The sequence below is a fragment of the Geospiza fortis genome, unplaced genomic scaffold, assembly GCF_000277835.1.
Source record: "Geospiza fortis unplaced genomic scaffold, GeoFor_1.0 scaffold143, whole genome shotgun sequence".
NCBI classification, from domain to species: domain Eukaryota; kingdom Metazoa; phylum Chordata; class Aves; order Passeriformes; family Thraupidae; genus Geospiza; species Geospiza fortis.
Genome location: NW_005054590.1, coordinates 271807 through 293316, shown reverse-complemented (window position 1 = coordinate 293316; position 21510 = coordinate 271807). Strand labels below are relative to the sequence as shown.

General features: G+C 47.7%; 1 protein-coding gene across 2 annotated transcripts; it reads left to right on the top strand.

The window, feature by feature from the left end:
- The first annotated feature begins 240 nt into the window (after positions 1-240).
- On the top strand, positions 241-21424 carry ATP8B1 (ATPase phospholipid transporting 8B1). 2 transcript variants are annotated; one of them, XM_031064430.1, is made up of 29 exons: positions 241-356; positions 2076-2179; positions 8247-8439; positions 10578-10675; positions 10971-11084; positions 11572-11670; positions 11767-11828; positions 12239-12311; positions 12419-12489; positions 12836-12918; positions 13072-13230; positions 13395-13483; positions 13760-13950; positions 14034-14242; positions 14666-14709; positions 14844-15000; positions 15392-15580; positions 15805-15917; positions 16140-16304; positions 16400-16511; positions 16713-16788; positions 16896-17028; positions 17255-17540; positions 18125-18348; positions 18755-18838; positions 19109-19354; positions 19507-19645; positions 19727-19857; positions 20343-21424. In XM_031064430.1, the coding sequence occupies exons 3-29, from the start codon at positions 8259-8261 to the stop codon at positions 20565-20567; spliced, it is 3753 nt and encodes a 1250-aa protein (XP_030920290.1). In that variant the 5' UTR covers positions 241-356; positions 2076-2179; positions 8247-8258; the 3' UTR covers positions 20568-21424. The 2 variants fall into 2 exon arrangements, with proteins under 2 accessions (XP_030920290.1, XP_030920291.1); XM_031064431.1 differs by lacking the exons at positions 19507-19645; positions 19727-19857; positions 20343-21424 and having other exon boundaries at positions 18759-18838; positions 19109-19250.
- Positions 21425-21510: the final 86 nt, after the last annotated feature.

The following is a 21510-nucleotide window of genomic DNA, read 5'->3' as shown; positions in this document are numbered from 1 at the left end:
GGCCCGGTGCTGCGATGCATCCATCACCGCCGGGGCCGTCCAGCGCCGCCTCCGCAGGTGTCGCGCTCGGTGCGGGCCGGGGGTCGGGGCGGGCTCTGTCCCGGCCCGCCCCGCCGCACAGGTGGGGCCGGAGCTGACCCCGGGCGCACCCGGAACACCTTCCCTTCTTTTCTCTTTCCTTCCCAGAACATCCCCTGCTCGGAGCGAGGACTCCGACGCGTTGTTTTGGAGGGTTTAACCCCGCGGGAATCAGCGTCCCCCTCGCTCCCAGCCGCGGGATGTGCGGCCGGTGATGGGGGAACTTAGCGCAGTCTCTCCGGTCTGAAGTTTAAGAAAGCGCAGGAGTTTGCTGGAAGGTGAGCTAAGGCAGCTCGGCCGTCTCCGGTCTCCCCGAGTCCCCCGGGCACTGACTCCAGCTCATGGCTCTGGGCTGGTTGCCCTACTCCAGGCTTTTCCCCCCATACCTTTATACAATGAGAACAGCCTTCAGGGCTGCGGCGTGATTACTCATTAGTCAGTGTTTATACAGTCATCAGAGCAGCAATAGGTTTCTGCATTAAGGAGCAGTAATTCTGCAATAGAAAATGCTGGGCAAGTTACTTGTGAGGGCAGTGACTTGCTTGGAAAACAAAACAAAACAAATTCGGTGTCTTGGTCCTGTTAGCTGGTGCTTCGTGCCGGTAGCTTAAAGAGCATCCCTTGCTCGGAGCCGGGATGGAGCTGTGCTGAATGAAGCAGGGAATGGAGCATTTCCCCGCTGGCTCGGGGGTCAGCCGCAGCGCTCTGAAACCCAAGAGGCCGAACAGCACGGGAGCTCTGGCAGGGAGCGTGCTGGTGATCAGTAACAGCCGGGGTGGGTGTTTGGTCTCCGGGCTGAGGGGGGTTTGGCTCTGGAGAGCGGGGCCACTGGGATTTGGGCCCTTGAGCAATCCCCACCGGTGTGGCTGCTGCTGGAGTGAGTCCCTGGATTAACTCCCTGTAGGTGTCTGTGCTGGATCAGGCTGCTCAGGTTTCTCTTTGGTCGTGGGATTTGATTTGTCTTTGTCCTCAAAGCCTGGTTTAGAAGATGAGTAGTATCTGGCCATTTTTGAAGTTTTCCTTGTCAGCTTCTGCACTCGTGGTCACCTTAGAGTCTGGTTGCTTTTGTACCTGTCCCAGGCCTCTGTTTGTCTCTGTGTTAACTTGTAGCTATCACAGAGATTATTTTCAGTAATTTCTAAACTATTCTCACTTAATTCTGCCGTAAAGATAGCATGTGAATGTTCTGGACCTTTGCTTTGGAGTTTGGGATGGTGAATTCCAAAAGGCACTTGCACTGAAGTTATTTTAAAATGAGCTGGAATTTATTTCTCTGCTCTCTTGTCGGTGTGGCTGTTGTCTGAGGGCCGAGAGCTTGAAGGGCTGCCTGTTCTCAAATGTGGAAAGGGGGCTGGCTGTTGTTGTTTCAGATCCGAGGGGTTTTGATGTTCTTCCTGGCCATGGGCTTTGTCGGGGCTCTTTTAAATGAGCTGCTTTGTGCAGCTGTAATTGAATGCAGGACGTTGGCCAGGAGCTTCTGAAACCCAACCCTGGCTCTGTCAGTGACTTACCCAATGGCCTTGGGCAAATCACTTAACCTCTCTGTCTCTGTGCTTGTCGGGTGAAGGGCACATTCTCATTCTCTGAGCCCTCCTCGGCAGGTGCCCAGCTCTGTGACAGCCCTGCTGCTTTTTGGCAAGCTTACACAATCCCTCTGCAACGTGTGCTGCGTTTTCCCCGTGTGTTCTGATAGAAACTTGAAATGTGATTTTCATTTGACAATTTGACAATCGCTGGTGATAGGAAAGATGTACTAATGACTTTACAAACAGGGTGTGGGTGTTAATACCTTTGAAAGGTCTCTACCAACCTCAAGCCACAGATTTATCACAGAGCCCAGACACCTTAGGGTCATAGGACAAACGGCTCCACACAAAGCCTAAGAAATTTTGCAGGCAAATTAATTTCACTATTTTTCTACAGAATAGTTTTTTGTTACAGTGTGCACACAGGGTGGAATAGGCCAATAAACCATTTTCTACATTGTTTCATTGCAGATGGAGCCTGATTTGAAGATGAACACAGGGGATCCTCTGTGAGTGGCTGGTGCCAGCATCTGTGATGCAGTCTGGGCTTCAGTCACACACTCCATTGGATAAAGGTCAGTTTAGGAAAACGGCTTCAGTGTCTGTTGTAGGTGCTGCCAGAAGAGGTGTGTTAATGGCATCTCCAATCTTGGTAGCAGGAAGTAACCGTTATTTACTCCAGTTAAAAATACCTGCTGCTTTTGATCATGATGGTGATTGCTAGGAAAAATCTCTCTATGAAGTTCCAAAAACCTTTTACCCCAAACAGTGCAGTTTAGGTGTGCACAACAGTAATTATTTTTTCCTCTATTAACTTCAATATGTGCTGTTGTATAACATGAACCTCGAGACCAAGGTAACACCCTCTAAAAGGCAGGCTGAAACCCCTTCAGAGAGGGCAGCTTGAGCAAAGGTTACCCAACCCTCTTATCTTCTGCAAAGATAGCTTGCCTTGCCTTGGACTTTAAATGGCACAACTCTGCAGATCTGTTAATGAGAAATCCTAGGGCAGATAATGGGGAAATGATGATTTGGTTTCTGCAATGGCCCATCTTCAGCCATTTTTGTGTAACCTCAGGCAGCTGTGGGTCTCTTTCTTGGACTGATTTTCTGTTAAATTCTTGGTGTCTAGTTAATCTCTTCCCTGTGTCAAACCCCGGTGGCTCATCAGGATAAATTTGTTCTATTGGAAAGTCCTTCATTCTTATTTTCATACAAGTTTTAATAAGTAGCTACAGCGGGGAGTACACAATAGCCTCTGCTTTCTGTTTTAATTTTTTCCCCAAGATGGGACTTGAACATTTGTCAGCAGCACAGAACTGTCCCCTCTCTCCTCCCTCTAGAGGGTTTCAGGGTCTTGGTGTCTCAGCTTGCTTGAGCAGGTCTGCAGTGTGCTCAGCGGAGGAACTGTCCTGCAGCCTGGTTTGGCACAAGCAGCTTTAAGTGAGATTTTCAGAGCTTGGTGGTGCCAGTGTTACAGTTTTACTGTGGTGTTTGCCTCCTGATGGTGCAGGTAATCAGGGTTATTAGGGTATCGGAGGAGGGACAGGGTTGGTTCCTTGCAAAGTGTTGCAAGGTTGGCTGCATACAATAGCAGTTTAAAAGTCTCTTGGAACTGGAATTAGTCTTTAATCCTCAGAGTTTGTCCAGCCTCCAGAGCTGTAGTAGGTGCCTGTGTTAGGGTCCTATTGTGAATCAAATAGGTACACTTTGTATTTAAAAATGGTGTGTAAAATGTGTGTAAAATGTGGGGCTGAGTGCACAGCAGCTCTCGATGGTGCAGCCAGGCTGACTCCTCTGGGACCTGTCACTTGCAGAACAGGATCCCCAAGGACCTCTCACCTTGCAGGGAGAGCTGAGTCCTTGGTGCTTCTGTTGTGTGGAGATCTCGGATATGACACGTTGTGTCTCAGATATGACGTGTTGAGCTCCCCTGAGTTGTGAGGGTGCATCACTTCCCCACGAGCATTTTATCTGCAGCCATACTGGAATCCCTCAGGTTTTAACCTTTTGGGGTGATTGTGGCTCACCTGGTGTTGGCAGTTCCAGTGGGAGCTGTTCCCAGGGTCACAGTGCAGGGAAGGTGTGTAGGGTCAGCAGCTGGGTTTCATTGCCCTACACTCTCCAGCCTCAGCTGCCTCAAAGTACATCCCTGAACTCCTGAGCTCACCTTTCTCTGGGGCATCCCAGCAGCTGGGCTTTTCCTTTCCTAGGGCACATGTGACAGCCAGTGTGTTTGAGAGCAAATGACTAAAGGAAACCATTCCCTTCAAGATATAATTTTTGTGTGTTCAATTACTGTAAAGCAGTCATTCAAGGAAGTAACTGGAGCTGTTGTGTGTGAAATAGATCTATAAATTGATCAGCTTTAAGCATGTAATTTGCATGGCAATCTACCTGAAGCTTAGTAGTGTTTGGAGTGAAGGTTAATTTCCTTGGCCCATTTGTGCTGATTCATGCTATTCTAGCTGCTGTTTTCTTTTCCTCTCAAAATGTCATAAAGATTACCTGGAAGGTTTTAGCTGTTCAGAAGACCTGTCTATCAGCCTGTCCAAGCACTTGTTACCAGTCACATTTCACATCTGCTGTGAGTAATCAGTGATCCATCTCATCTATTGGAAGCAAATCCAGTTTATGATTTGCTGGTTTCCCTGTAGCAGCTCTGGTTCCAGGGAGATGAGTTGCTGAACACATTTTTAATGAAGGCCCATACTCTGCCAAAGCCTTAGGCTGGGATCCCTGAGGGGAGAGCAGAAATGCAATATCCTGCTGTTTGGAGCCCTGGCTTCTGGCCGTGCTTTGGGAGTGTTAAAAATAACTCCAGGAGCATTAACTGGTACCAGTTGGGTCATTAGTGGGCTGAGGGTGGATCATGACCTGAGAGCAGATGCTGGGCTGTCTTAGCAATTCCAAATTTCAGGTTTCAAGTGCTGTTACAGCCATCCCTTGGTCCTGTGCCCACGGATGAAAGATGAGTCTGAAACCTCTCAGGGTATGTATGGGCTCGAGCCCCTTGAGTACAGATACCTGCTCTGGTGGAGCCATGCAGGGGCTCTGTGGGCTCTGATTCCTCCTTTGGTGCTCTCCAGGGTGGCAGCCCTGAGTGCCCTCTCGGGTGCTGTTCCCTACCAGGCTCTCTTTGTCCATGTTTCCATTTTGGCTCCAACTCTCTGTTACTGGCGAGAGGAGCAGTGTGGGACAGCTGAGGATGGCACAGTAATTACTGCTGTCTCTTAGGGAAAATGTAATTGGAGTGATCATACACTGCCAGCAGGTCCTCATGGGAACCCCACCCCAGAGGCTGGTGTCAGACATGGCTTTCTGCTGCAGTTTGGGGAGTTTGTATTCAGCCCTCCTGTAAGCAGGTTTTGTTTTGCAATGCTGGATGCTCCAGTAACACCTAGTAAAGAAATAAATCTTACGTCTCTGTGGCTCAGGCTTTGCATTTAAGTGCTTTTTTAAATGCCAAGTTAAATCAGTGAAACATCTTGCTGTAGCTGTTTTGTCCTATTTGAACTCCGGAGACCTGAAGCAGTTCAGAAGGGTCTCTGAGTTACTTCTTGTACTATTTGAGTTTGCTTTCTGATTCTTGTTTAAAATACTGCTCTTGTTGTGTTCCGGAAGAACACTGCGTGGCCAGGTTTGAGCAGCTGTTGAGCTTGGCACTGCCCCAGTGTGTGAGGTAGTGCAGAATATGGTGCCAAGGACAGGACCATGCCGGGTGTGGGCTGTGCACGGGCTGTGGTGGCCAGCAGGTGTGTAATGGTGAGCCTTGTAGGTCTTTATATCCATAATAAACACAAAATAACACCTTTAGTGGCATCTTAATCCTTTTACTATCCATGTCCCTTGTTCTAGATGGATTCCTTAACTTTCAGGGCACTTTGAGTGATGACCCAATTTGCAAGAAGTCGCCCCAGGTTCTTGCAGCAGTGTCATGTGCAGTGACTCTCCAGAGAAGAATTTAGAATAACATTACTTTGGGTTGCTGTTTACTGCCTTGAAACAAATGCAGTAAGTGGAGTTTTTACAAGGTTTAATTTATTCCCAATTATCTGATGCTTGCCCTGAGGCAGAAGTAGACACAAAACCTGAGTTACTGAAGCCCTTTTGCCCTTTTAGTAAATAAACTGGATCAGGTATACTTAAAGCTGTGCTTAATACTGTTTTGATCTCCTTTATGTCCCCATATATCCATCCTGCTGTTGGACCAGCCGGATTTTCCAGGCTGGAAGGCAGAACTGGGAGCTGGGCACTGTTCCCCACCCACCCAGGCAGTGGGAGCTGATGCTTCCTCTGGACTGAAGTGGTTAATGTAAGGTTTTCTGATCTGAAACTGGTCTGAAGCAGTGTGAAAGCCCCTGTTGTCAAGTCAGGAACTAGAAAATGAGGGCTGTGCAGCCAAACCCAGCTTTTTAAAGTGTTCTCTGAGTATTTGATCAAGCAGTATTTAACAACCGTGTTGTTCCACCTCAGGCCCGCCATGAACTGTTTCCGCAGTCCTCAGAATAGTGACCAAAAGCAGTAGTGGCCCCTCTCTTCTTGCCGTGTTTGTTCCCCTCGAGTTTCTGCTGGGTGCTTCCTGCACCCAGGCTCTGCTGGGTGTGTGCTCCCCTCTCTTACCTGCTGCCTCGCGGTTAGTTGGCATCTCTGCTGCTCCATGCTGTGGTTCCTCCCGTCTCCCTTTTCACATCATGATCCCTCCCCACCTTCCTCTGAATTTCTGACACGGCTCTGCCGTCCCAGACAGCCCTTTTCTTCCAGACCAGGTGTCAAGAAACTTAACTCTGAACCAATTTGTCCGCCCGTCAGGGGAGAACTCCTTTGCCCCGGGTCCCATAGCGACTCTCATCTCTCTCCCAGCTGCGGGAGCTTTTCCTCAGGCTCCCGGCCAGCCCCGGGCACAATTCCATTGCCTGCTGCAGCATGCTAATGGTGTGCCCGTAGCACAAAGCACTTGTGCTGCCTGCAGGGTAGCACTTAATGAGATCTCCTCTCTTAACGAGGTTTTCCAGGGCAGTTTAGTTCTCTGAGGAGGGAAAGTGACTACAGTTAATTTAACCTTACCCCAGGTCCCTTGACGGGCTCTGTTCAGGGAGCATCGCAGGCTGCTGCTGGTGCCATTGTAGGAATTGCCATGCAGGCACACATCTGTAATGGAGAACAAAAGCAGCAGTTTTTGACATCTCATCTACCCCTTCGCATGACTAATTACTTCATTAATCATTAAGCAGTTAATCAGTAAAATTTAATAGACTAACGGCTGTGTGCCAGGGATATGAGCTCGTTTCAGTTGTTGTAGAGTGAGAGCCAGTCAAAGATCTGGTGGCATTTTGTGTTCTAGGGACTGTGTATGGGAGGAACTTGTTCCCCCCAGCAGTCCCCATGAGAGGTGTTGGCAGGACAGAAAGAATTAAAGCACGGAAAAGAGGAGAAATAAACCAGAATATCACAGTGAGGTATTCAGGGGCCTGAACTGGAGCTTGAAGTGTATTTCCTAGCTGCAAGGCTGTTTAGGAAAACAGGATCTGTCACAAAAGTCTCAGGTTCTACACCTTTGTTAGTGACTAGCTGTCATACTCCTGGGTAATTCCATCAGGGAGAAGCCTCCAACAGCTTGAGTGGGTCTTGGGAGAAGTCGTGTGGGTTCCTGTGCACTCAGCCTGGTGGATTTGTTGTATTTCTGGGCTGTCAGTCTGTGCTGGGTGGGCCCTGCAGCGCTGTGGCTCCGGAACATGGCCTGCCTTGGGCTCCCTGCCAGCAGCCTGCCACTCGAGTAGCACAGGCTGTGCTCATGGAATATTTATCTCGCTCTTATAGCAGATATTGGGCAGGGGAGACGATTCAGCTTTGCAAAACCAGAAGCTGAGGGGGATGTCAGCAGGTTTGGTGCCGACCCTGCTGTTGCTGAGTTTGTTAGCAAAGGCAGTGCCTTGGTGGTGAGGCAGGTCACGGGGCAAGCTGGGAATTGATGTGTGGTTCAGGATTAGGATCACAGCCAGTGATGGCTGGAGATGTCCAGTCAAGGCACAGCTGTAGGACACATGGGCATGGCCACAGCTCAGCTCATCCTCCTCTGATACAGCTCAGGCCAAAATGCCTCCCCTGGTGTTCTCAGGTGTCTGGACAGCGAGATGTGGGATCTTGCAGTGGCAAACACTGATGTTCAGCCATGGGAAGAGAGGGGAAGCGAGGCTGGGTTGGGTGAGGCTGGGCAGGCAGGCATGGAGGATCAGCTGTGTGACTGAGCCCTGGATGTGTGACCTGGCACTCCATGCCCAGTTCCGTGTCCCACTGTGGCCAAGCAGGGCTCCAGCTCCTGTGGCTCCTCAGGGCATGATGTAATGGCCCTGGGAGACGTGTTTGTGCGCTCCCCAGTTCCTACATCCTGTGTTGGGAGCACACGGTGTTCCTGGGCTGCAGAGTGTAATTACACGTAGCACAACAGTAATGAAGGGCTGCCTGGGACAAGAGCTGCCCCTGATCCTGCTCAGTGCTGGAAAACCAAGCCCGTGCCCTGCGCTGTTCTGGGGTTTCACATGTGGGGTTTGGTGAGCAGCACCAGCAGAGTAAAACTGCAGATGTGGTTTCCAGCACTTGCCACGTGAGCTCTTGTCCCTAACTTGTCCCACATGCTGGCAGGGTGCTAGCAGCATGATCTCAGAAAGGGATTCAGAGACCACCTTCGAGGAGGATTCCCAGCCCAACGATGAGGTGGTGCCATACAGCGACGATGAAACGGAGGACGAGCTGGACAGTCGGCAGCCTGGGGCTGAACTGGGACCCAACCAAACCAGCAGGGACACCGAGGAGAGCAGAGAGCCTGGCAAAAAAGGTAACAGCAGCATGGCCCGAGAGCCTGGCAAAAAAGGTACCAGCACCCTGGCCCTGCTTTGGGCAGTGCATGATGCTGGATGCAGAGGCTGAGCCTCAGGGACCGATTGCACTTCTGTGTTCATGTGTCAGGTAAGGTTTGGAATGGCTTATCTGACTCTGGAGGAGTAAATTGATGGCAGTTCAGTTTAACAAATGTCAGAATGAGACTCAGCTTCATTCCAAGCTGCAGCCCAGTTCTGTGGCACTGCTCCTTGCGCAAAGATAACGAGCTGCATGGTGACCTCCTGCTAATTAAGGCAGGCCCTGGATGTACATGGCCTGTGCTCTGGGAACCTTTCAGACAGACCTTCAGGTACTTGGTTTCCCAGCCCTCTGGAAATGGGTTCCAGCATAAACATTTTGCTGTGCTCAGTGTTTTCCCTGGATTTCTGCTCGTGCAGCGCAGATTTTCACCTCACTGCTCATTTTATAGCCTCATGAGTTTCCTAAAAGGTAAAAGGTGAGTAGGAGGAGTTCAAAGGAACCGGCAGGTACAGCCTGTGGCTGCTGCCAGAGTAAGAACCTCAGTGGGAGGAGCCTTTCTGGCATCCCTGCTCTGAACCTCTACCCAGGAAACATCTGTAGCTCCCCTAAATTCCCTTTTCTCATGCTGCAAGGCGAGTATTTTCAGTGTAACCAAAGCCTCTGTAATTTATACAGATTTTTTCCTGTTTGTGTGGGAACAGTTGATCAGCTCTCATTTCATAACCACCTGTTGCGTGCTGTCATTTTACAAGCACCCGTCACATGTTTAGTTTAAGAGTTTTTTTATGATGACATCCTTTAAAGTTGATGAATTACCAAAGCAGCTTGCCAAATATTAGGTGTTAGTATCACACTTCAAAGTAATTTTGAGGAGCTTCCTTCCTTCAGGTTTTACCTCAGACCTAATTTGTCAGTTTTCGATCAGTTTTATCAACACTGCAATGTTTTTGGAATGTGTTAAGGAAATGTTTATGTAGACTTTATGTTTTTCTTTATGCCCTGTCATTTTGACAAACTTAGTAACTTTCTAAATTCACACATATAATATTGAACTCAAAACATGCCTCCTCGAGATAAATATTTCTCTATTATCTTCTGGGCTTGTAACCAATAAGGTGCTGGAAATGAAAGTTGCGTAGTCCCAGGAAAAGTCCAGATATGTCAGTGTGGAATTTGCTCTGTGGTGGGTGGGAAAAACAAAACCACCTTTACAGTTGGATTTGGGTTTTGAAGTGTTAGTCACAGCCGTGCCCACACCTCTGCCGCCGGCAGTTTCACCCCGTCCGTCCGAGGAGGATCTCATGAAACCAGAAGAGCAGCCACTAGGGACAATCCCTGTGGGCTGCAGGAGAGAGGAGATGCTTGGCCGGTGAGTCAGGAGAGCTGCATTTCCAAACCCTGCCTGCGTCATCCTTCCCAGGCAGGCAGCGCTGTGGGAGCCGGCTTCCAACCTGGGAAGGAGCTCCTGGGATGTGGGCAGGGCCCAGGTGTGTGGCTGTGGGCACAGGGTGTCCGTGCTGCAAACGGGAGCTGAAGGGGCTGGGAGGGAAAGCCCGTGAAAGAGCAGGCACAGAAAATTGTGGTGGATGCAATTCCTGTTCCTGGGTTTTCACACAAACGAAGAAAACTGGTGGCTGAAGAAATAAAATGAGCACTTCAGAGTTGTATTTCTAATGGGCGTGAATGAAGAGCATGGCACAGTGTGCTTAAAACAATTAATTGCCTTCAAAAGGTGAACTGACCTCTTCATTTCCAGCAAGACACATACCTGGGTTGGAGTGCTTAGTGCTTCATGGGCCTCACAGAGGCAAACCAGAAGAGGGGAGAGAAGGGAATTTGGCATGAATAAATGTTACTCTGCAGGTGTCCCACAGAACTTTCAAATGTTAAGCAACCCTTCTCCCTTCCTCTGAATGTACTTGAATTGCTAATAAAGACAAACAGCCTGGAAATGTCTTGAAAAGGTTTCTTTAAGGATATGTATTATAAAATAGGTACCAGCCTTGCTTCAGTCGAAAGTTCCTTTAACTATGGATTTGAGAGAAAACCTGAAAGTGGCAGATTTGTTCCCTCGTGTTCATAACACTTTTCAACTCTTTTTGTCCCTTCCAGACTGCAGCTGGCAAGTTAAAGCAAACGACCAGCGTTTTTATGACCAGCCAGGCTTCAAGAGAACAATCTTCCTGTGCTTCAAGAAAAGCAAATATGCGGTAAGTTGTCTTATCCCAGTGAGGTGCTAATTGTCGGGTGAATCTCCCTTAATCCCGGTAAGATCTTTGGAATGGCTGGTGAGTGCTGTAAAAGCCACCGTTCACAATTCCTCAGTGTTTCCAGCAGAGGGAGGGAAGAATAACTGGGTTGGGGTTTTGGAATGGAAAATCAAACGTCTATCAAGAGACGTGTTTAAGGTGAGATAGAGAATTAGGAACTTGAACATATGCACTGTACATTTGTGTTGGAAGGAGAAGCTCTGCTGTGTGACTGATGTTTGGATTTCTCCCACAGGGAAATGCAATTAAGACATACAAGTACAACCCCATCACTTTTCTACCTCTGAATCTGTTTGAACAGTTCAAGAGAGCAGCCAACTTCTATTTCCTTGTTCTTCTCATATTGCAGGTAAACAAGGTGGATAGTACTCGCTGTGAAGGGAATCTGAGCTCAATAATATTTATGACACAATTCGGTGCTGTCCTGCCAGGGAATTGAGGGGCACCATCTGAACTGCTGCAGAGACCAAGCCCATCATAACAGAAACCTGCAGCAAATCCAGATGAGCTATGGCAGGCTCCTGGGATGAGCTAGTTGCACAGAATTTGAATGAACTCGTTGCAGAGCTCATGAATTTCATGAGGAAAAGATATTTCTCGAGTTCATCTCATAAATCAGAAGCACCACCAGACTATGCAAGCCAGTGCAATTGTGAGAGGGAAGCTGACTCCTAACTAGTGTAACAGCCAAACTCTTCTTTTGTTCATTTTCACAACCTGACTTAAAATTCTCTCTGATGTGTTGTTTTTTTCTCTAGTCAGGTCACTGTGAAATATCTCTGATTTCAATTTGATTGATGATGCCGTACTGACCTGATTTTATTGGTCTTTTGCAGTCGATTCCTCAAATAAGTACCCTGTCATGGTACACAACTCTGGTGCCCTTGCTCTTGGTGCTGGGAATAACTGCAGTCAAAGACCTGCTGGATGACATTGTAAGAACCATGTTCTGTAAATACAAAAAGCAAAACCCTCCCAGTGCAGCTCATGTCTCCTGTTGTGACACAGGGCATCGTTTGCTCTGGTTTCAGGCTCGTCACAGGATGGACAACGAGGTCAATAACAGGACATGTGATGTCATCAAGGATGGAAGGTTTGTGCGTTCCCCTCTGAGCTCTGATCATGTCCCTGTTGCTAAGCTTTGCCACAGTAGCTGTAGATGATAGGAAGGGCTCAGCTCTGTTCTCTGTCTGAAAACCTAGCTGAAGCTGGAAGAGAATTGCTTAAAGGAGTAATTTAAAGTTAATTCTCTGGGACTAAATCTGTACTAAGAGCAACTTCTTTGGAGAGCAGGGCAGGAATTCCTAACTAGGTGAAGCTGGAAGAGAGGAGGTAGGTTGGCTTCTGAGCTGTAGTCCCTCAACTAAATTGCAGTTTCTGAGAGGCAAACCCACAGCACAACAAAAGGTAATTTTTTTCCTAAGAAAGTTCAGTATTGTAAACTTTATAGTGCATCATGTTCTAGATTAGAAGTAATAATTATTAAACTATTTTTGGTATTAGGTTCAAAGCCACTAAATGGAAAGATATTAAAGTTGGTGATGTCGTTCGTCTGAAGAAAAATACTTTTGTTCCTGTAAGTTCTTTTTGTTCCTGCTTCAGATACATTTGTTTAATGTTTCAAGAGAGCTCTGTAGGAATTTTTACCTGGCTTTATTTGATGTCTATTTATTTGTTTTCTAGGCTGATATTTTGCTGCTGTCCAGCTCAGAACCAAACAGTCTGTGCTATGTGGAGACAGCTGAACTGGATGGGTAAGGTTCTACTCAAGAATGTCTTGGGAGTTAATTTGGGCCGAGTAGGAAAAGAGCAAGGATTGTGTATGTTACTGTCTGCTTGTTAAGCCACACCTGGCAAACTGCATCCAGCTGCTGATTCCCACAATTCAAGGATCATTAAAACTTGTCCACTGGAGTGCTGCAGGCGCATCAAAAGTGTTGGAGAAAGTGACATAGGAAGAAAGGGGGAAGGACATTGATTTATTTTTTACTTTAGTATGGGTTGCCCAGAGAAGTAGTGGTACCTTAATTTAATTGTGTTTAAACTTCTCTCCTGTACTCATGGTTTTAATAAAATCACCTTTTTATTTTTTCTTCTTAGTGAGACTAACTTAAAATTCAAAATGGCCCTAGAGGTGACACACAGACACCTTCAGGAAGAAAGTGCCCTGGCAGACTTTGATGGTTGGTACAGCTCTACACCTAACACTGTTAGAGCCTAGCTCAAATTGTTTGCAAGTCAATAAAAGTAAAGCAAAGCTGCTTTGATGGTGGGTACAAGTCAATGCATTTGGATTTAACTTGTACATTAAACACATTCTCCTCCACATTTTCTAGGTCTGGTTGAATGTGAAGAACCCAATAACCGACTGGATAAGTTTACAGGAACATTATCCTGGAGAAACTCAATTTATCCCCTGGATGCTGATAAGATTTTGTTGCGTGGCTGTAAGATCAGGAACACGGACTTCTGCCATGGAATGGTCATATTTGCAGGTGTGTAATATTTCCCCACTAAAAGCACACCTGTAGAGTGAAAAAGAATCTTCATCCTGTAGACAGCAACTGTATTTCATGTTCCAGTTTGGTAAAACCGTAATACTGACGTGTATTTGCTTATCCTATCTTTCCCTTTTTTTAATTTTTCACTCTATTTTTAGGCGCTGACACAAAAATAATGAAAAATAGTGGAAAGACAAGATTTAAAAGGACAAAAATTGACTCCCTTATGAACTACATGGTTTATACTGTAAGCCTTCTTTTTTTAAAATTCAGATTTTAAGTGAATAGTGAATGCAAAGTTAGGCAGCTTCTTCCTGTGTGTATGTAATAAATATGTTTTGACTTTTTTCTGGCCTGTGGAGCTGGGATGGAGTAGGAGGAAATCTGAAATGTGCCTTTGTGGGAAACGTTTGCTCCATTTCTCCTCACAAATACCTGTCATATTCTGTTAGGAACATGGGGATTTGGGATTTAAGTCGAGCAGATGTTCCTGAAGTGTGAGAGGCCTCTCTGTGCCCTGCAGATCATCGTGGTCCTTATCCTGCTGTCGGCAGGGCTGGCCATCGGTCACACCTACTGGGAGCAGCAGATTGGCAACTCCTCCTGGTACCTGTACGATGCACAGGACTCCAGCCCTGCCTACCGGGGCTTCCTCACCTTCTGGGGATACATCATTGTCCTCAACACCATGGTGCCCATCTCCCTCTACGTGAGGTAGGGCAGTACCTGAGGAGGTGTCTTTGGGTGGAAATGGGAGCTGCAGCTGGGAGTGAGAACCTCCCTTCTCTTTCATTCAGCGTGGAAGTGATTCGCTTTGGCCAAAGCTATTTCATCAACTGGGACCTGCAGATGTACTACCCCGAGAAGGACACGGCTGCCAAGGCCAGGACCACCACGCTGAACGAGCAGCTGGGCCAAATCCAGTACATCTTCTCTGACAAGACTGGAACCCTCACACAGAACATCATGACCTTTAAAAAGTGTTGCATAAATGGGCAAAGATACGGTAAGCTGTGCAAAGGAGGAGGAATTTTAATACCTGCTGGAGGTCAGGTACATACAAGTTCTCTTAGTTCCAGCTGAACTTCCACAATTTAGACCTGACACTGGGTAAAGCTTAGGGTTGAGTTGTTGGGGTTTTCCCACTTACAAAGTGGAAATTAAGGAACTTTAGTGGGAACTTCTCAGCTTTCAGAAAAACTGAAAATTGGTAATTTGCACAATTTTTTGTACAAATTTGCTTTCGCTAGAAATGCTTTGGGGACAAAGTCAAGAAACAGACAAGGAAATTTTAGTGTGAGCAGCAGTTTGTCCTTTTCCTTCCCTTCCAGTGGCAGGGCGGTACGTGCTGTAGATCTGTTTGATTTTGTGGTGGGCTGTAAAAGCTCTGTTGTGCCTGGTGCCCTGAGTACGGGTGCTTGCCTTGCAGGGGACTGCCGGGATGCAGCGGGGCAGCTCCAGAGCCACCCACAGGTAGGTCCATGCCAGCTCCATCCCAGGTCCATCCCAGCCACCGCGTGTCCCGTCTGTGGCACGGAGAGATGTGGGTGGGCACAAAGCAACGGCACCTTGGTGACTCAGCCTCTCTTCCCCTGTTGTCTGAGCAGCAAGTTGATTTCAGCTGGAATGTGTACGCAGATGGAAAGTTCTTGTTCTATGATCACTATCTGATAGAGCAAATAAAGGCTGGAAAGGAGCCAGAAATCCAGAAGTTCTTTTTTCTGCTTGCTATTTGTCACACAGTCATGGCTGACACTTCTGATGGTGAGTGTGGCTTTTGCTTAGTTTGTTTTCCTTGTGTAGCAGAAAACAATAATTCAAATCCAGTTCCACGAGGGAGACATCTGCAACTAATGCTGATAGCATAAGGGGGGAGTGTTAGGCTACCCTTTTAAATTAAACAAAACTAAATGTAGAGGTCATCAGCTATTGAATTTGTGAATTCGTGGGTTGGAAGATTCAATTACAACATGGAATATGAATATTGCTTTACTCCCTTCTTTGTGAAATCTCCATGAAACCAAGATGTCCTGTCGTTTCTTGTTCCTGGGCAGTAGGTGTAACAGACTGGGGGGTCGTGGTCCCTGCTCTCGGTGTGCCCTGCTGGCGGGTGTCCAGCTGCACCCTCAGCTGTGTGCTGCCTGCAATCCTACAGGTCAGCTCCACTACCAGGCAGCTTCCCCGGACGAGGGGGCCCTGGTGACGGCCGCGCGCAACTTCGGCTACGTGTTCCTGTCCCGAACGCAGAACACCATCACCATCAGTGAGATGGGCGTCCAGAGGACCTACGATGTCCTGGCCATCCTGGATTTCAACAGCGACAGGAAGAGGATGTCTGTCATTGGTAAGCTGACTGCCACTGGCCTGTGTGGAGAAGGTCACTTGTTTAGGGGTGAAAAGGGATGTGCAGAGGAAACTGGGGTCAAGAATTAGCAGTCCTGGGGCATGTTTGAGCCCTCTGAAGGAGAAATGCCATCTTGCACTTTGGTACTTGGCAGTAGGCTGAGAAATCCAATCTGAAATGATTCCTTCATGTAAGGGTGCCACCTGTGCTGTTTCCCTCTGCAGTAAGAGAGTCCTGTGGCAATATCAGGCTGTATTGCAAAGGAGCTGATACGGTGATTTACGAGCGGCTGCACCCCAGGAATGTCAAGAGAGAAGCCACAGAAGAGGCCCTTGATGTATGTTTGTATTTTGTATGCTCTTTTGAAAACAAAAATTGTTTCTTTCTGACAGTAGTGTTATTGATTTCCTTTTCCTAAGCTATTAAGACAAATGGAAACCTGCAATTGGTTCTGAAAGTTGGACTTGTTCTGTCAAACACACACGTTCTTACCCTTATGTTTGGATTGCAAATGAAGAGTTTTCTTTTGTGGATATGTGTGGTTTTAATTATTTTTCAGGTCTTTGCAAATGAAACTCTCAGGACACTCTGCCTGTGCTATAGAGACATAAGCCAGGATGAATTTGAAGTGTGGAATAAAAAGTTTCTGGAGGCCAGTTTAGCTACAAGTCACCGGGATGAAGCCCTGGATAAAGTGTATGAGGAAATAGAAAAAAACTTGATTGTAAGAAGCTGTACATTTTTAGTACATTTCAATTCTTATGTTAAAAGAAACATGTTTCAATGCTACTAACCACCTGTATTTCAAATGCCTTCCAGCTGCTTGGTGCAACAGCTATTGAAGACAAGCTACAGGATGGAGTTCCAGAAACTATCTCCAGACTCTCCAAAGCAGACATTAAAATCTGGGTGCTTACTGGTGACAAAAAAGGTGGGGTTGCTTACAGCCAAACAGCTGAAAACAGGAGGATGTTTTCCTGTTCATCTACACTGTGGCATTGAAAGGGAGTTCTCATACTGAAACGTAAATCAGAAATTACTTAAGAGCACTTGAGGTGGTTCTGGCTGCTCCTAACAATTAGTTGTGGCAGAACTTTCAGTAAATACTTCCCTCTCTTAATTTTTATTGTAGAAACTGCTGAAAATATTGGATTTTCTTGTGAACTCCTAACAGAGGAAATGGCCATCTGCTATGGAGAAGATACCAGGCAAGTAAAAACACAGAGGAGTTAGTTTTCAGGATTTTCAGTCTGGGACTGACCTAGTTTAAAGTTTATCCTCGACTTTTCAGTACAGTTTCTCCCTCTCTTTCCAGTGCTCTCCTTCAAACGAGGCTGGAAAACCAGAGGAACAGGGCTGGATCCAGTCCACATTCCTCTCTCAGGATGAATGAGCCATTCTTCCAGGGCAGCAGAGATCGGGCTCTGATCATCACTGGCTCCTGGCTGGTATGTACAAAGGCTGTTCTCCCGAGTGTTTGGGATTTTGGGGCACCACCAGCCTGCAGTGTCTCTCACTGAGGACTCTGTTCCTTTGGCTGCACGAGCAGATCATTAAAATGCCAGAAATGGGTGCTGGGAGCATAATGACCTCAGGTGTGTTGTTGGGCAGTGCCTGGAGCAGGACTGGAAATGGTGCAGAAGAGAATATAGTAAGTTTTATTTGTTTTCACAGAATGAAATCCTGCTGGAGAAGAAAAAGAAGAAAAAGAAACTTAAACTGAAATTCCCCAGAACAGCAGAAGAGAAGAAAAAACAAGCTGAGAAAAGGAGGAGGGCAGAGGCCTACAAGGAGCAGCAGCAGAAGAACTTTGTTGATCTGGCCTGCGAGTGCAGGGCTGTGATCTGCTGCCGTGTGACACCCAAGCAGAAGGCCATGGTGGTGGAGCTGGTGAAGAAGTACAAGAAGGCCATCACCCTGGCCATCGGGGACGGGGCCAATGATGTGAACATGATCAAAAGTAAGGCAGCTGACAAGCTCTCCCGCTAGGACAGATCTCCTCTGGCCTGCTCCTGCGGTCTCTCCACTGTCCCTCTCTGTCAGAAGACTCTTCCATCTGCTTTGCTGCCGTGGGCCTTTTAGCTTCTGTGCCTGTTTCCCTTTCTGAGGAAGCACTTTAGGAAATGGTTAGTGATTTTCCTGATCTATTTTTTTTTCTGTAGACATTCCCTGAGCAGGAATCTGTTCTCATGCTGTGTGTTACAGAAGTGTAATATAAAGACCAAAGCAGTAGCTTGGCTGCCCCCTGCCTGGTGGCATTAGCCATCCCAGATTGTACCTGCTCTGCTTCCCAAGAGATGCAAGTGAGGAAAAAACGTCTAGGATAGGGTTTATGTCCCAAGGGTGTTTGTAAACTGCCTGGCCAGTTTGTTCAGCACTTTACTCACTCTGTCTCATCGCTTGGTTCTCCTTTGGCCAAATTTCCCAGGTGCGTTCTGACAGAACAAGCACTGAGAGACAGTCCAGGTGACAGTAGAAATGGCCCTGGTCGTGTTCCTGTCCCTCTGTCCAACCTAGTGTGTGGTGTTTGTCTCCCTCACCCAGCTGCCCACATTGGAGTTGGGATCAGTGGCCAGGAGGGCATGCAGGCTGTCATGTCGAGTGACTACTCCTTCGGACAGTTCCGCTACCTCCAGCGGCTGCTGCTGGTCCACGGGCGCTGGTCCTACATCAGGATGTGCAAATTTCTGAGATACTTCTTCTACAAAAACTTTGCTTTCACGCTGGTCCACATCTGGTACTCGTTCTTCAATGGCTTCTCTGCCCAGGTAGGAAGGTGTGCTCATGTGGGATAAGAACAAGCAGGTGCTTCTGTCAGTGTGGAACAGCAAAGGCTTAGCCTGGGAAGTGTCAGGAATGTGAAGTTGTCACCAGTGATTTCTGCAAGAGGATGTGATGAGTACTGAGCAAGTTAGTTACAAGCGGTTAGGTACGACTCCAGAGCACCGAAGTCAGGATCATTGTTGTACAGGGAGGAACATTTGAAAGGAGTGGGGCAGCTTAACACAGACTAAGGAGCTTCAGCAGAGCCTTGAGCCAAGGTGCTGCTGCCTTTGGGTGAACACCGAGACAGGGAACTTAAAGCTGTGGTAGAGCACATGTGGGTTTTCTCAGGAACTGGAGGGGAAGGATGTAATCAAATCACCAAGTCCTGCAATTCCCCCTGTGTTGCAGACAGCCTACGAGGACTGGTTCATCACACTGTACAACGTGCTGTATTCCAGCCTCCCGGTCCTGCTCGTCGGCTTGCTCGACCAGGTATGCCCATGTTGTTACAACAATGAACCCAAAGGCACCTGTCGCCAGGTCTAAGTTACGCTGCTTGTCCATGAAACAAGAGGGGTTTGGTTTTGTGGCTTGTAAGAACGCCTTCCTTTTGCATTACTCTGTGGAAATCCCTGCTATTGGAAAGAGAAAGGGATCTGCCATTCCCTTTGGGACACTGTATAGTTCAGCTTCTCACTCTCCAAAGCTCAGGCCTGAGAGCAACAATTCACAACTTTCTTTTTCTTTTTCCTCTTTATTAAGGATGTGAGCGACAGACTGAGCCTTCGGTTCCCCAGACTTTATGTTTTGGGTCAGAGAGATTTACTTTTCAACTACAAGAAGTTCTTTATAAGTTTGCTCCATGGAGCTGTAACTTCACTGATCATCTTCTTCATCCCGTATGGAGCCTACCTTAAATCTATGGGACAAGATGGAGAAGCCCCTGCAGATTATCAGTCCTTTGCTGTCACAGCAGCATCCTCTCTGATATTTGTGGTCAATTTTCAGGCAAGTAAGCTTAGTTCCCTGAGCTCTGGTGTTCTGAGAACACTTTCTGCTCACTGTTCTAAATTTCTCCACTAGAAAGGTAACAACATGTAAAAAGTAGCTGACATTATTTGGAATTAAGAAACTCATTTGGCACTTTTGTTTGCTTTTAGATTGGCCTGGATACGTCTTACTGGACTTTTGTTAATGCTTTTTCAGTATTTGGGAGTATTGCACTTTACTTTGGGATCACATTTGACTTGCATAGTGCTGGAATCCATGTTCTCTTCCCTTCAGGCTTTCAGTTCACAGGTCAGTCCTGGTGGTTTGTCCTTCTCAGTCTTGTCTGATGTAGCTTTGTCATAAATTAGCTTTTGCTCCTTTTATTCCCAGGAACTGCTCCGAATGCTCTGCGGCAGCCATACCTTTGGCTTACCATGATTTTATCCATTGCCATTTGCTTACTGCCTGTAGTGGCACAGCGCTTTCTGTCCATGACAATCTGGCCTTCAGAGAGTGATAAAGTGAGTGAAATCTGTTATTTGGGTGAATGTGGCAGGTGTTTATTTGCAGGGGCTGGTGTCAGTGCTAAGGTGTGGCAGGGGATGAGATGGGCATTAAGGTCCCTTCCAACCCAAGCCATGCTGGGATTTTATGATAATGTTAGAGACAACTAAGTGATGGTGCCCTTCAGAGAGCAACACAAGCCTGGCTTGGGTCCCGTGAGCAGAGTGGCTGCAGGGCTGGCCAGAAGCAGCAGCTCAGTGGGGGCTGTTTCCTCGTGTGCCTGGCTGAGACCTGGTGGTGCCACTGAGACCCCATGAGGCTGCTGAGGGCCCCAGTCTGGGTTTAATTTAGGCTGGGCTGGAGTGCCAGGGTTACATGTCAAGAGTGTAGGGGATGGATTTGGCTACCTGCTCTGCCTTGAGCCAGCACACAGCTATGAGAACAGATCAGCTGTGGTGACGCCGCCTAACGCACGACCCGCGGTGTGTTTGCGTGCGCGCAGATCCAGAGGAACCGTCGGAAGTACCTGCTGGAGGAGCAGCAGTGGAAGCGGCGGCAGAGCGCCTTCCGCCGCGGGGTGTCCGCCCGCCGCTCCGCCTACGCCTTCTCGCACCAGCGCGGCTACGCCGACCTGATCGCCTCGGGGCGCAGCATCCGCAAGCGGCGCGCCCCGCTGGACGCCGTGCTGGCCGGGCCGGGCTCCGGGGACACGCGCGACACCAGCTAAGGGACTGCCCGCCTGCTGGCCAGGGCTGTTCGTCACAGCGACTGCACAGAACTGTTCCGGACAAACTCAGGATCTTGTGTAACCACCTGGCATGAGGATGAAGATTTTTATGTCTTATCATAGAACTTTCTGGGTTTGGACTCCTGGGAGCACAGAAAGGGCAAGAATTCTCTGTGGAACTACTGGTCCTTGTGTTCGTGCTCTGTGTGACAGCGAAGGATACGCGTGCTGGGAATGGAAACCCAGCAGTGTCTGTTTTTAGTGATGCCTGGAATTGCAGACTTTTGACTTTTGAATACTATGCTGGTATAAAACTGTATCTACATTTCATCCTTGTCTTTGGAAGCGATTTCGCTTGTGTGCTCCATTTCATTAACTGCTCAGACATGATGGCACATGGGGTGCTCGGCCCTGGAGAGAGCTCTGGATGCTCCCATTGGAGCTGTCACAGCTGAGCTGGGATGTCTTTGGTGATAAACTCCTGCCAGTGTCAGATTGGATTAGGAATCAGAATGGATCTTAGCTCTGGAAGCTGGCCCTGGAGCTGGCACAAGCTATTCATTTCAGTTCTGGACAGTCAGTGATGGATAACTAGAAATCAGTCACTTTCACTGGAATGTATTTCAGTTGCTGGTGCCTCAGTTCTTACAGTGTAAAGTGGTTTTATCAGTCTCTTTACAATTGCACATTCTTTACTCGAGTTGAGGTGTTTGAATGTTTCACTTTTATCTGCTTCCCCCTCCCGAACTAAAAGCTAATTATTGAAATGGTTTTATAGTAACAATTATGACCTACAGCTCTCATTCAATGGAATGTACATTTCAAAAGCGTAATGCAAATAAATATGCGATAGTGTACTTCCTTGCAATGAGTCCGGGGGTTAGACCGGACCATGCCGACGTGTCAGCACCTGGCGGGGAGGAGGAGCGGCCGGGGGGGCCCC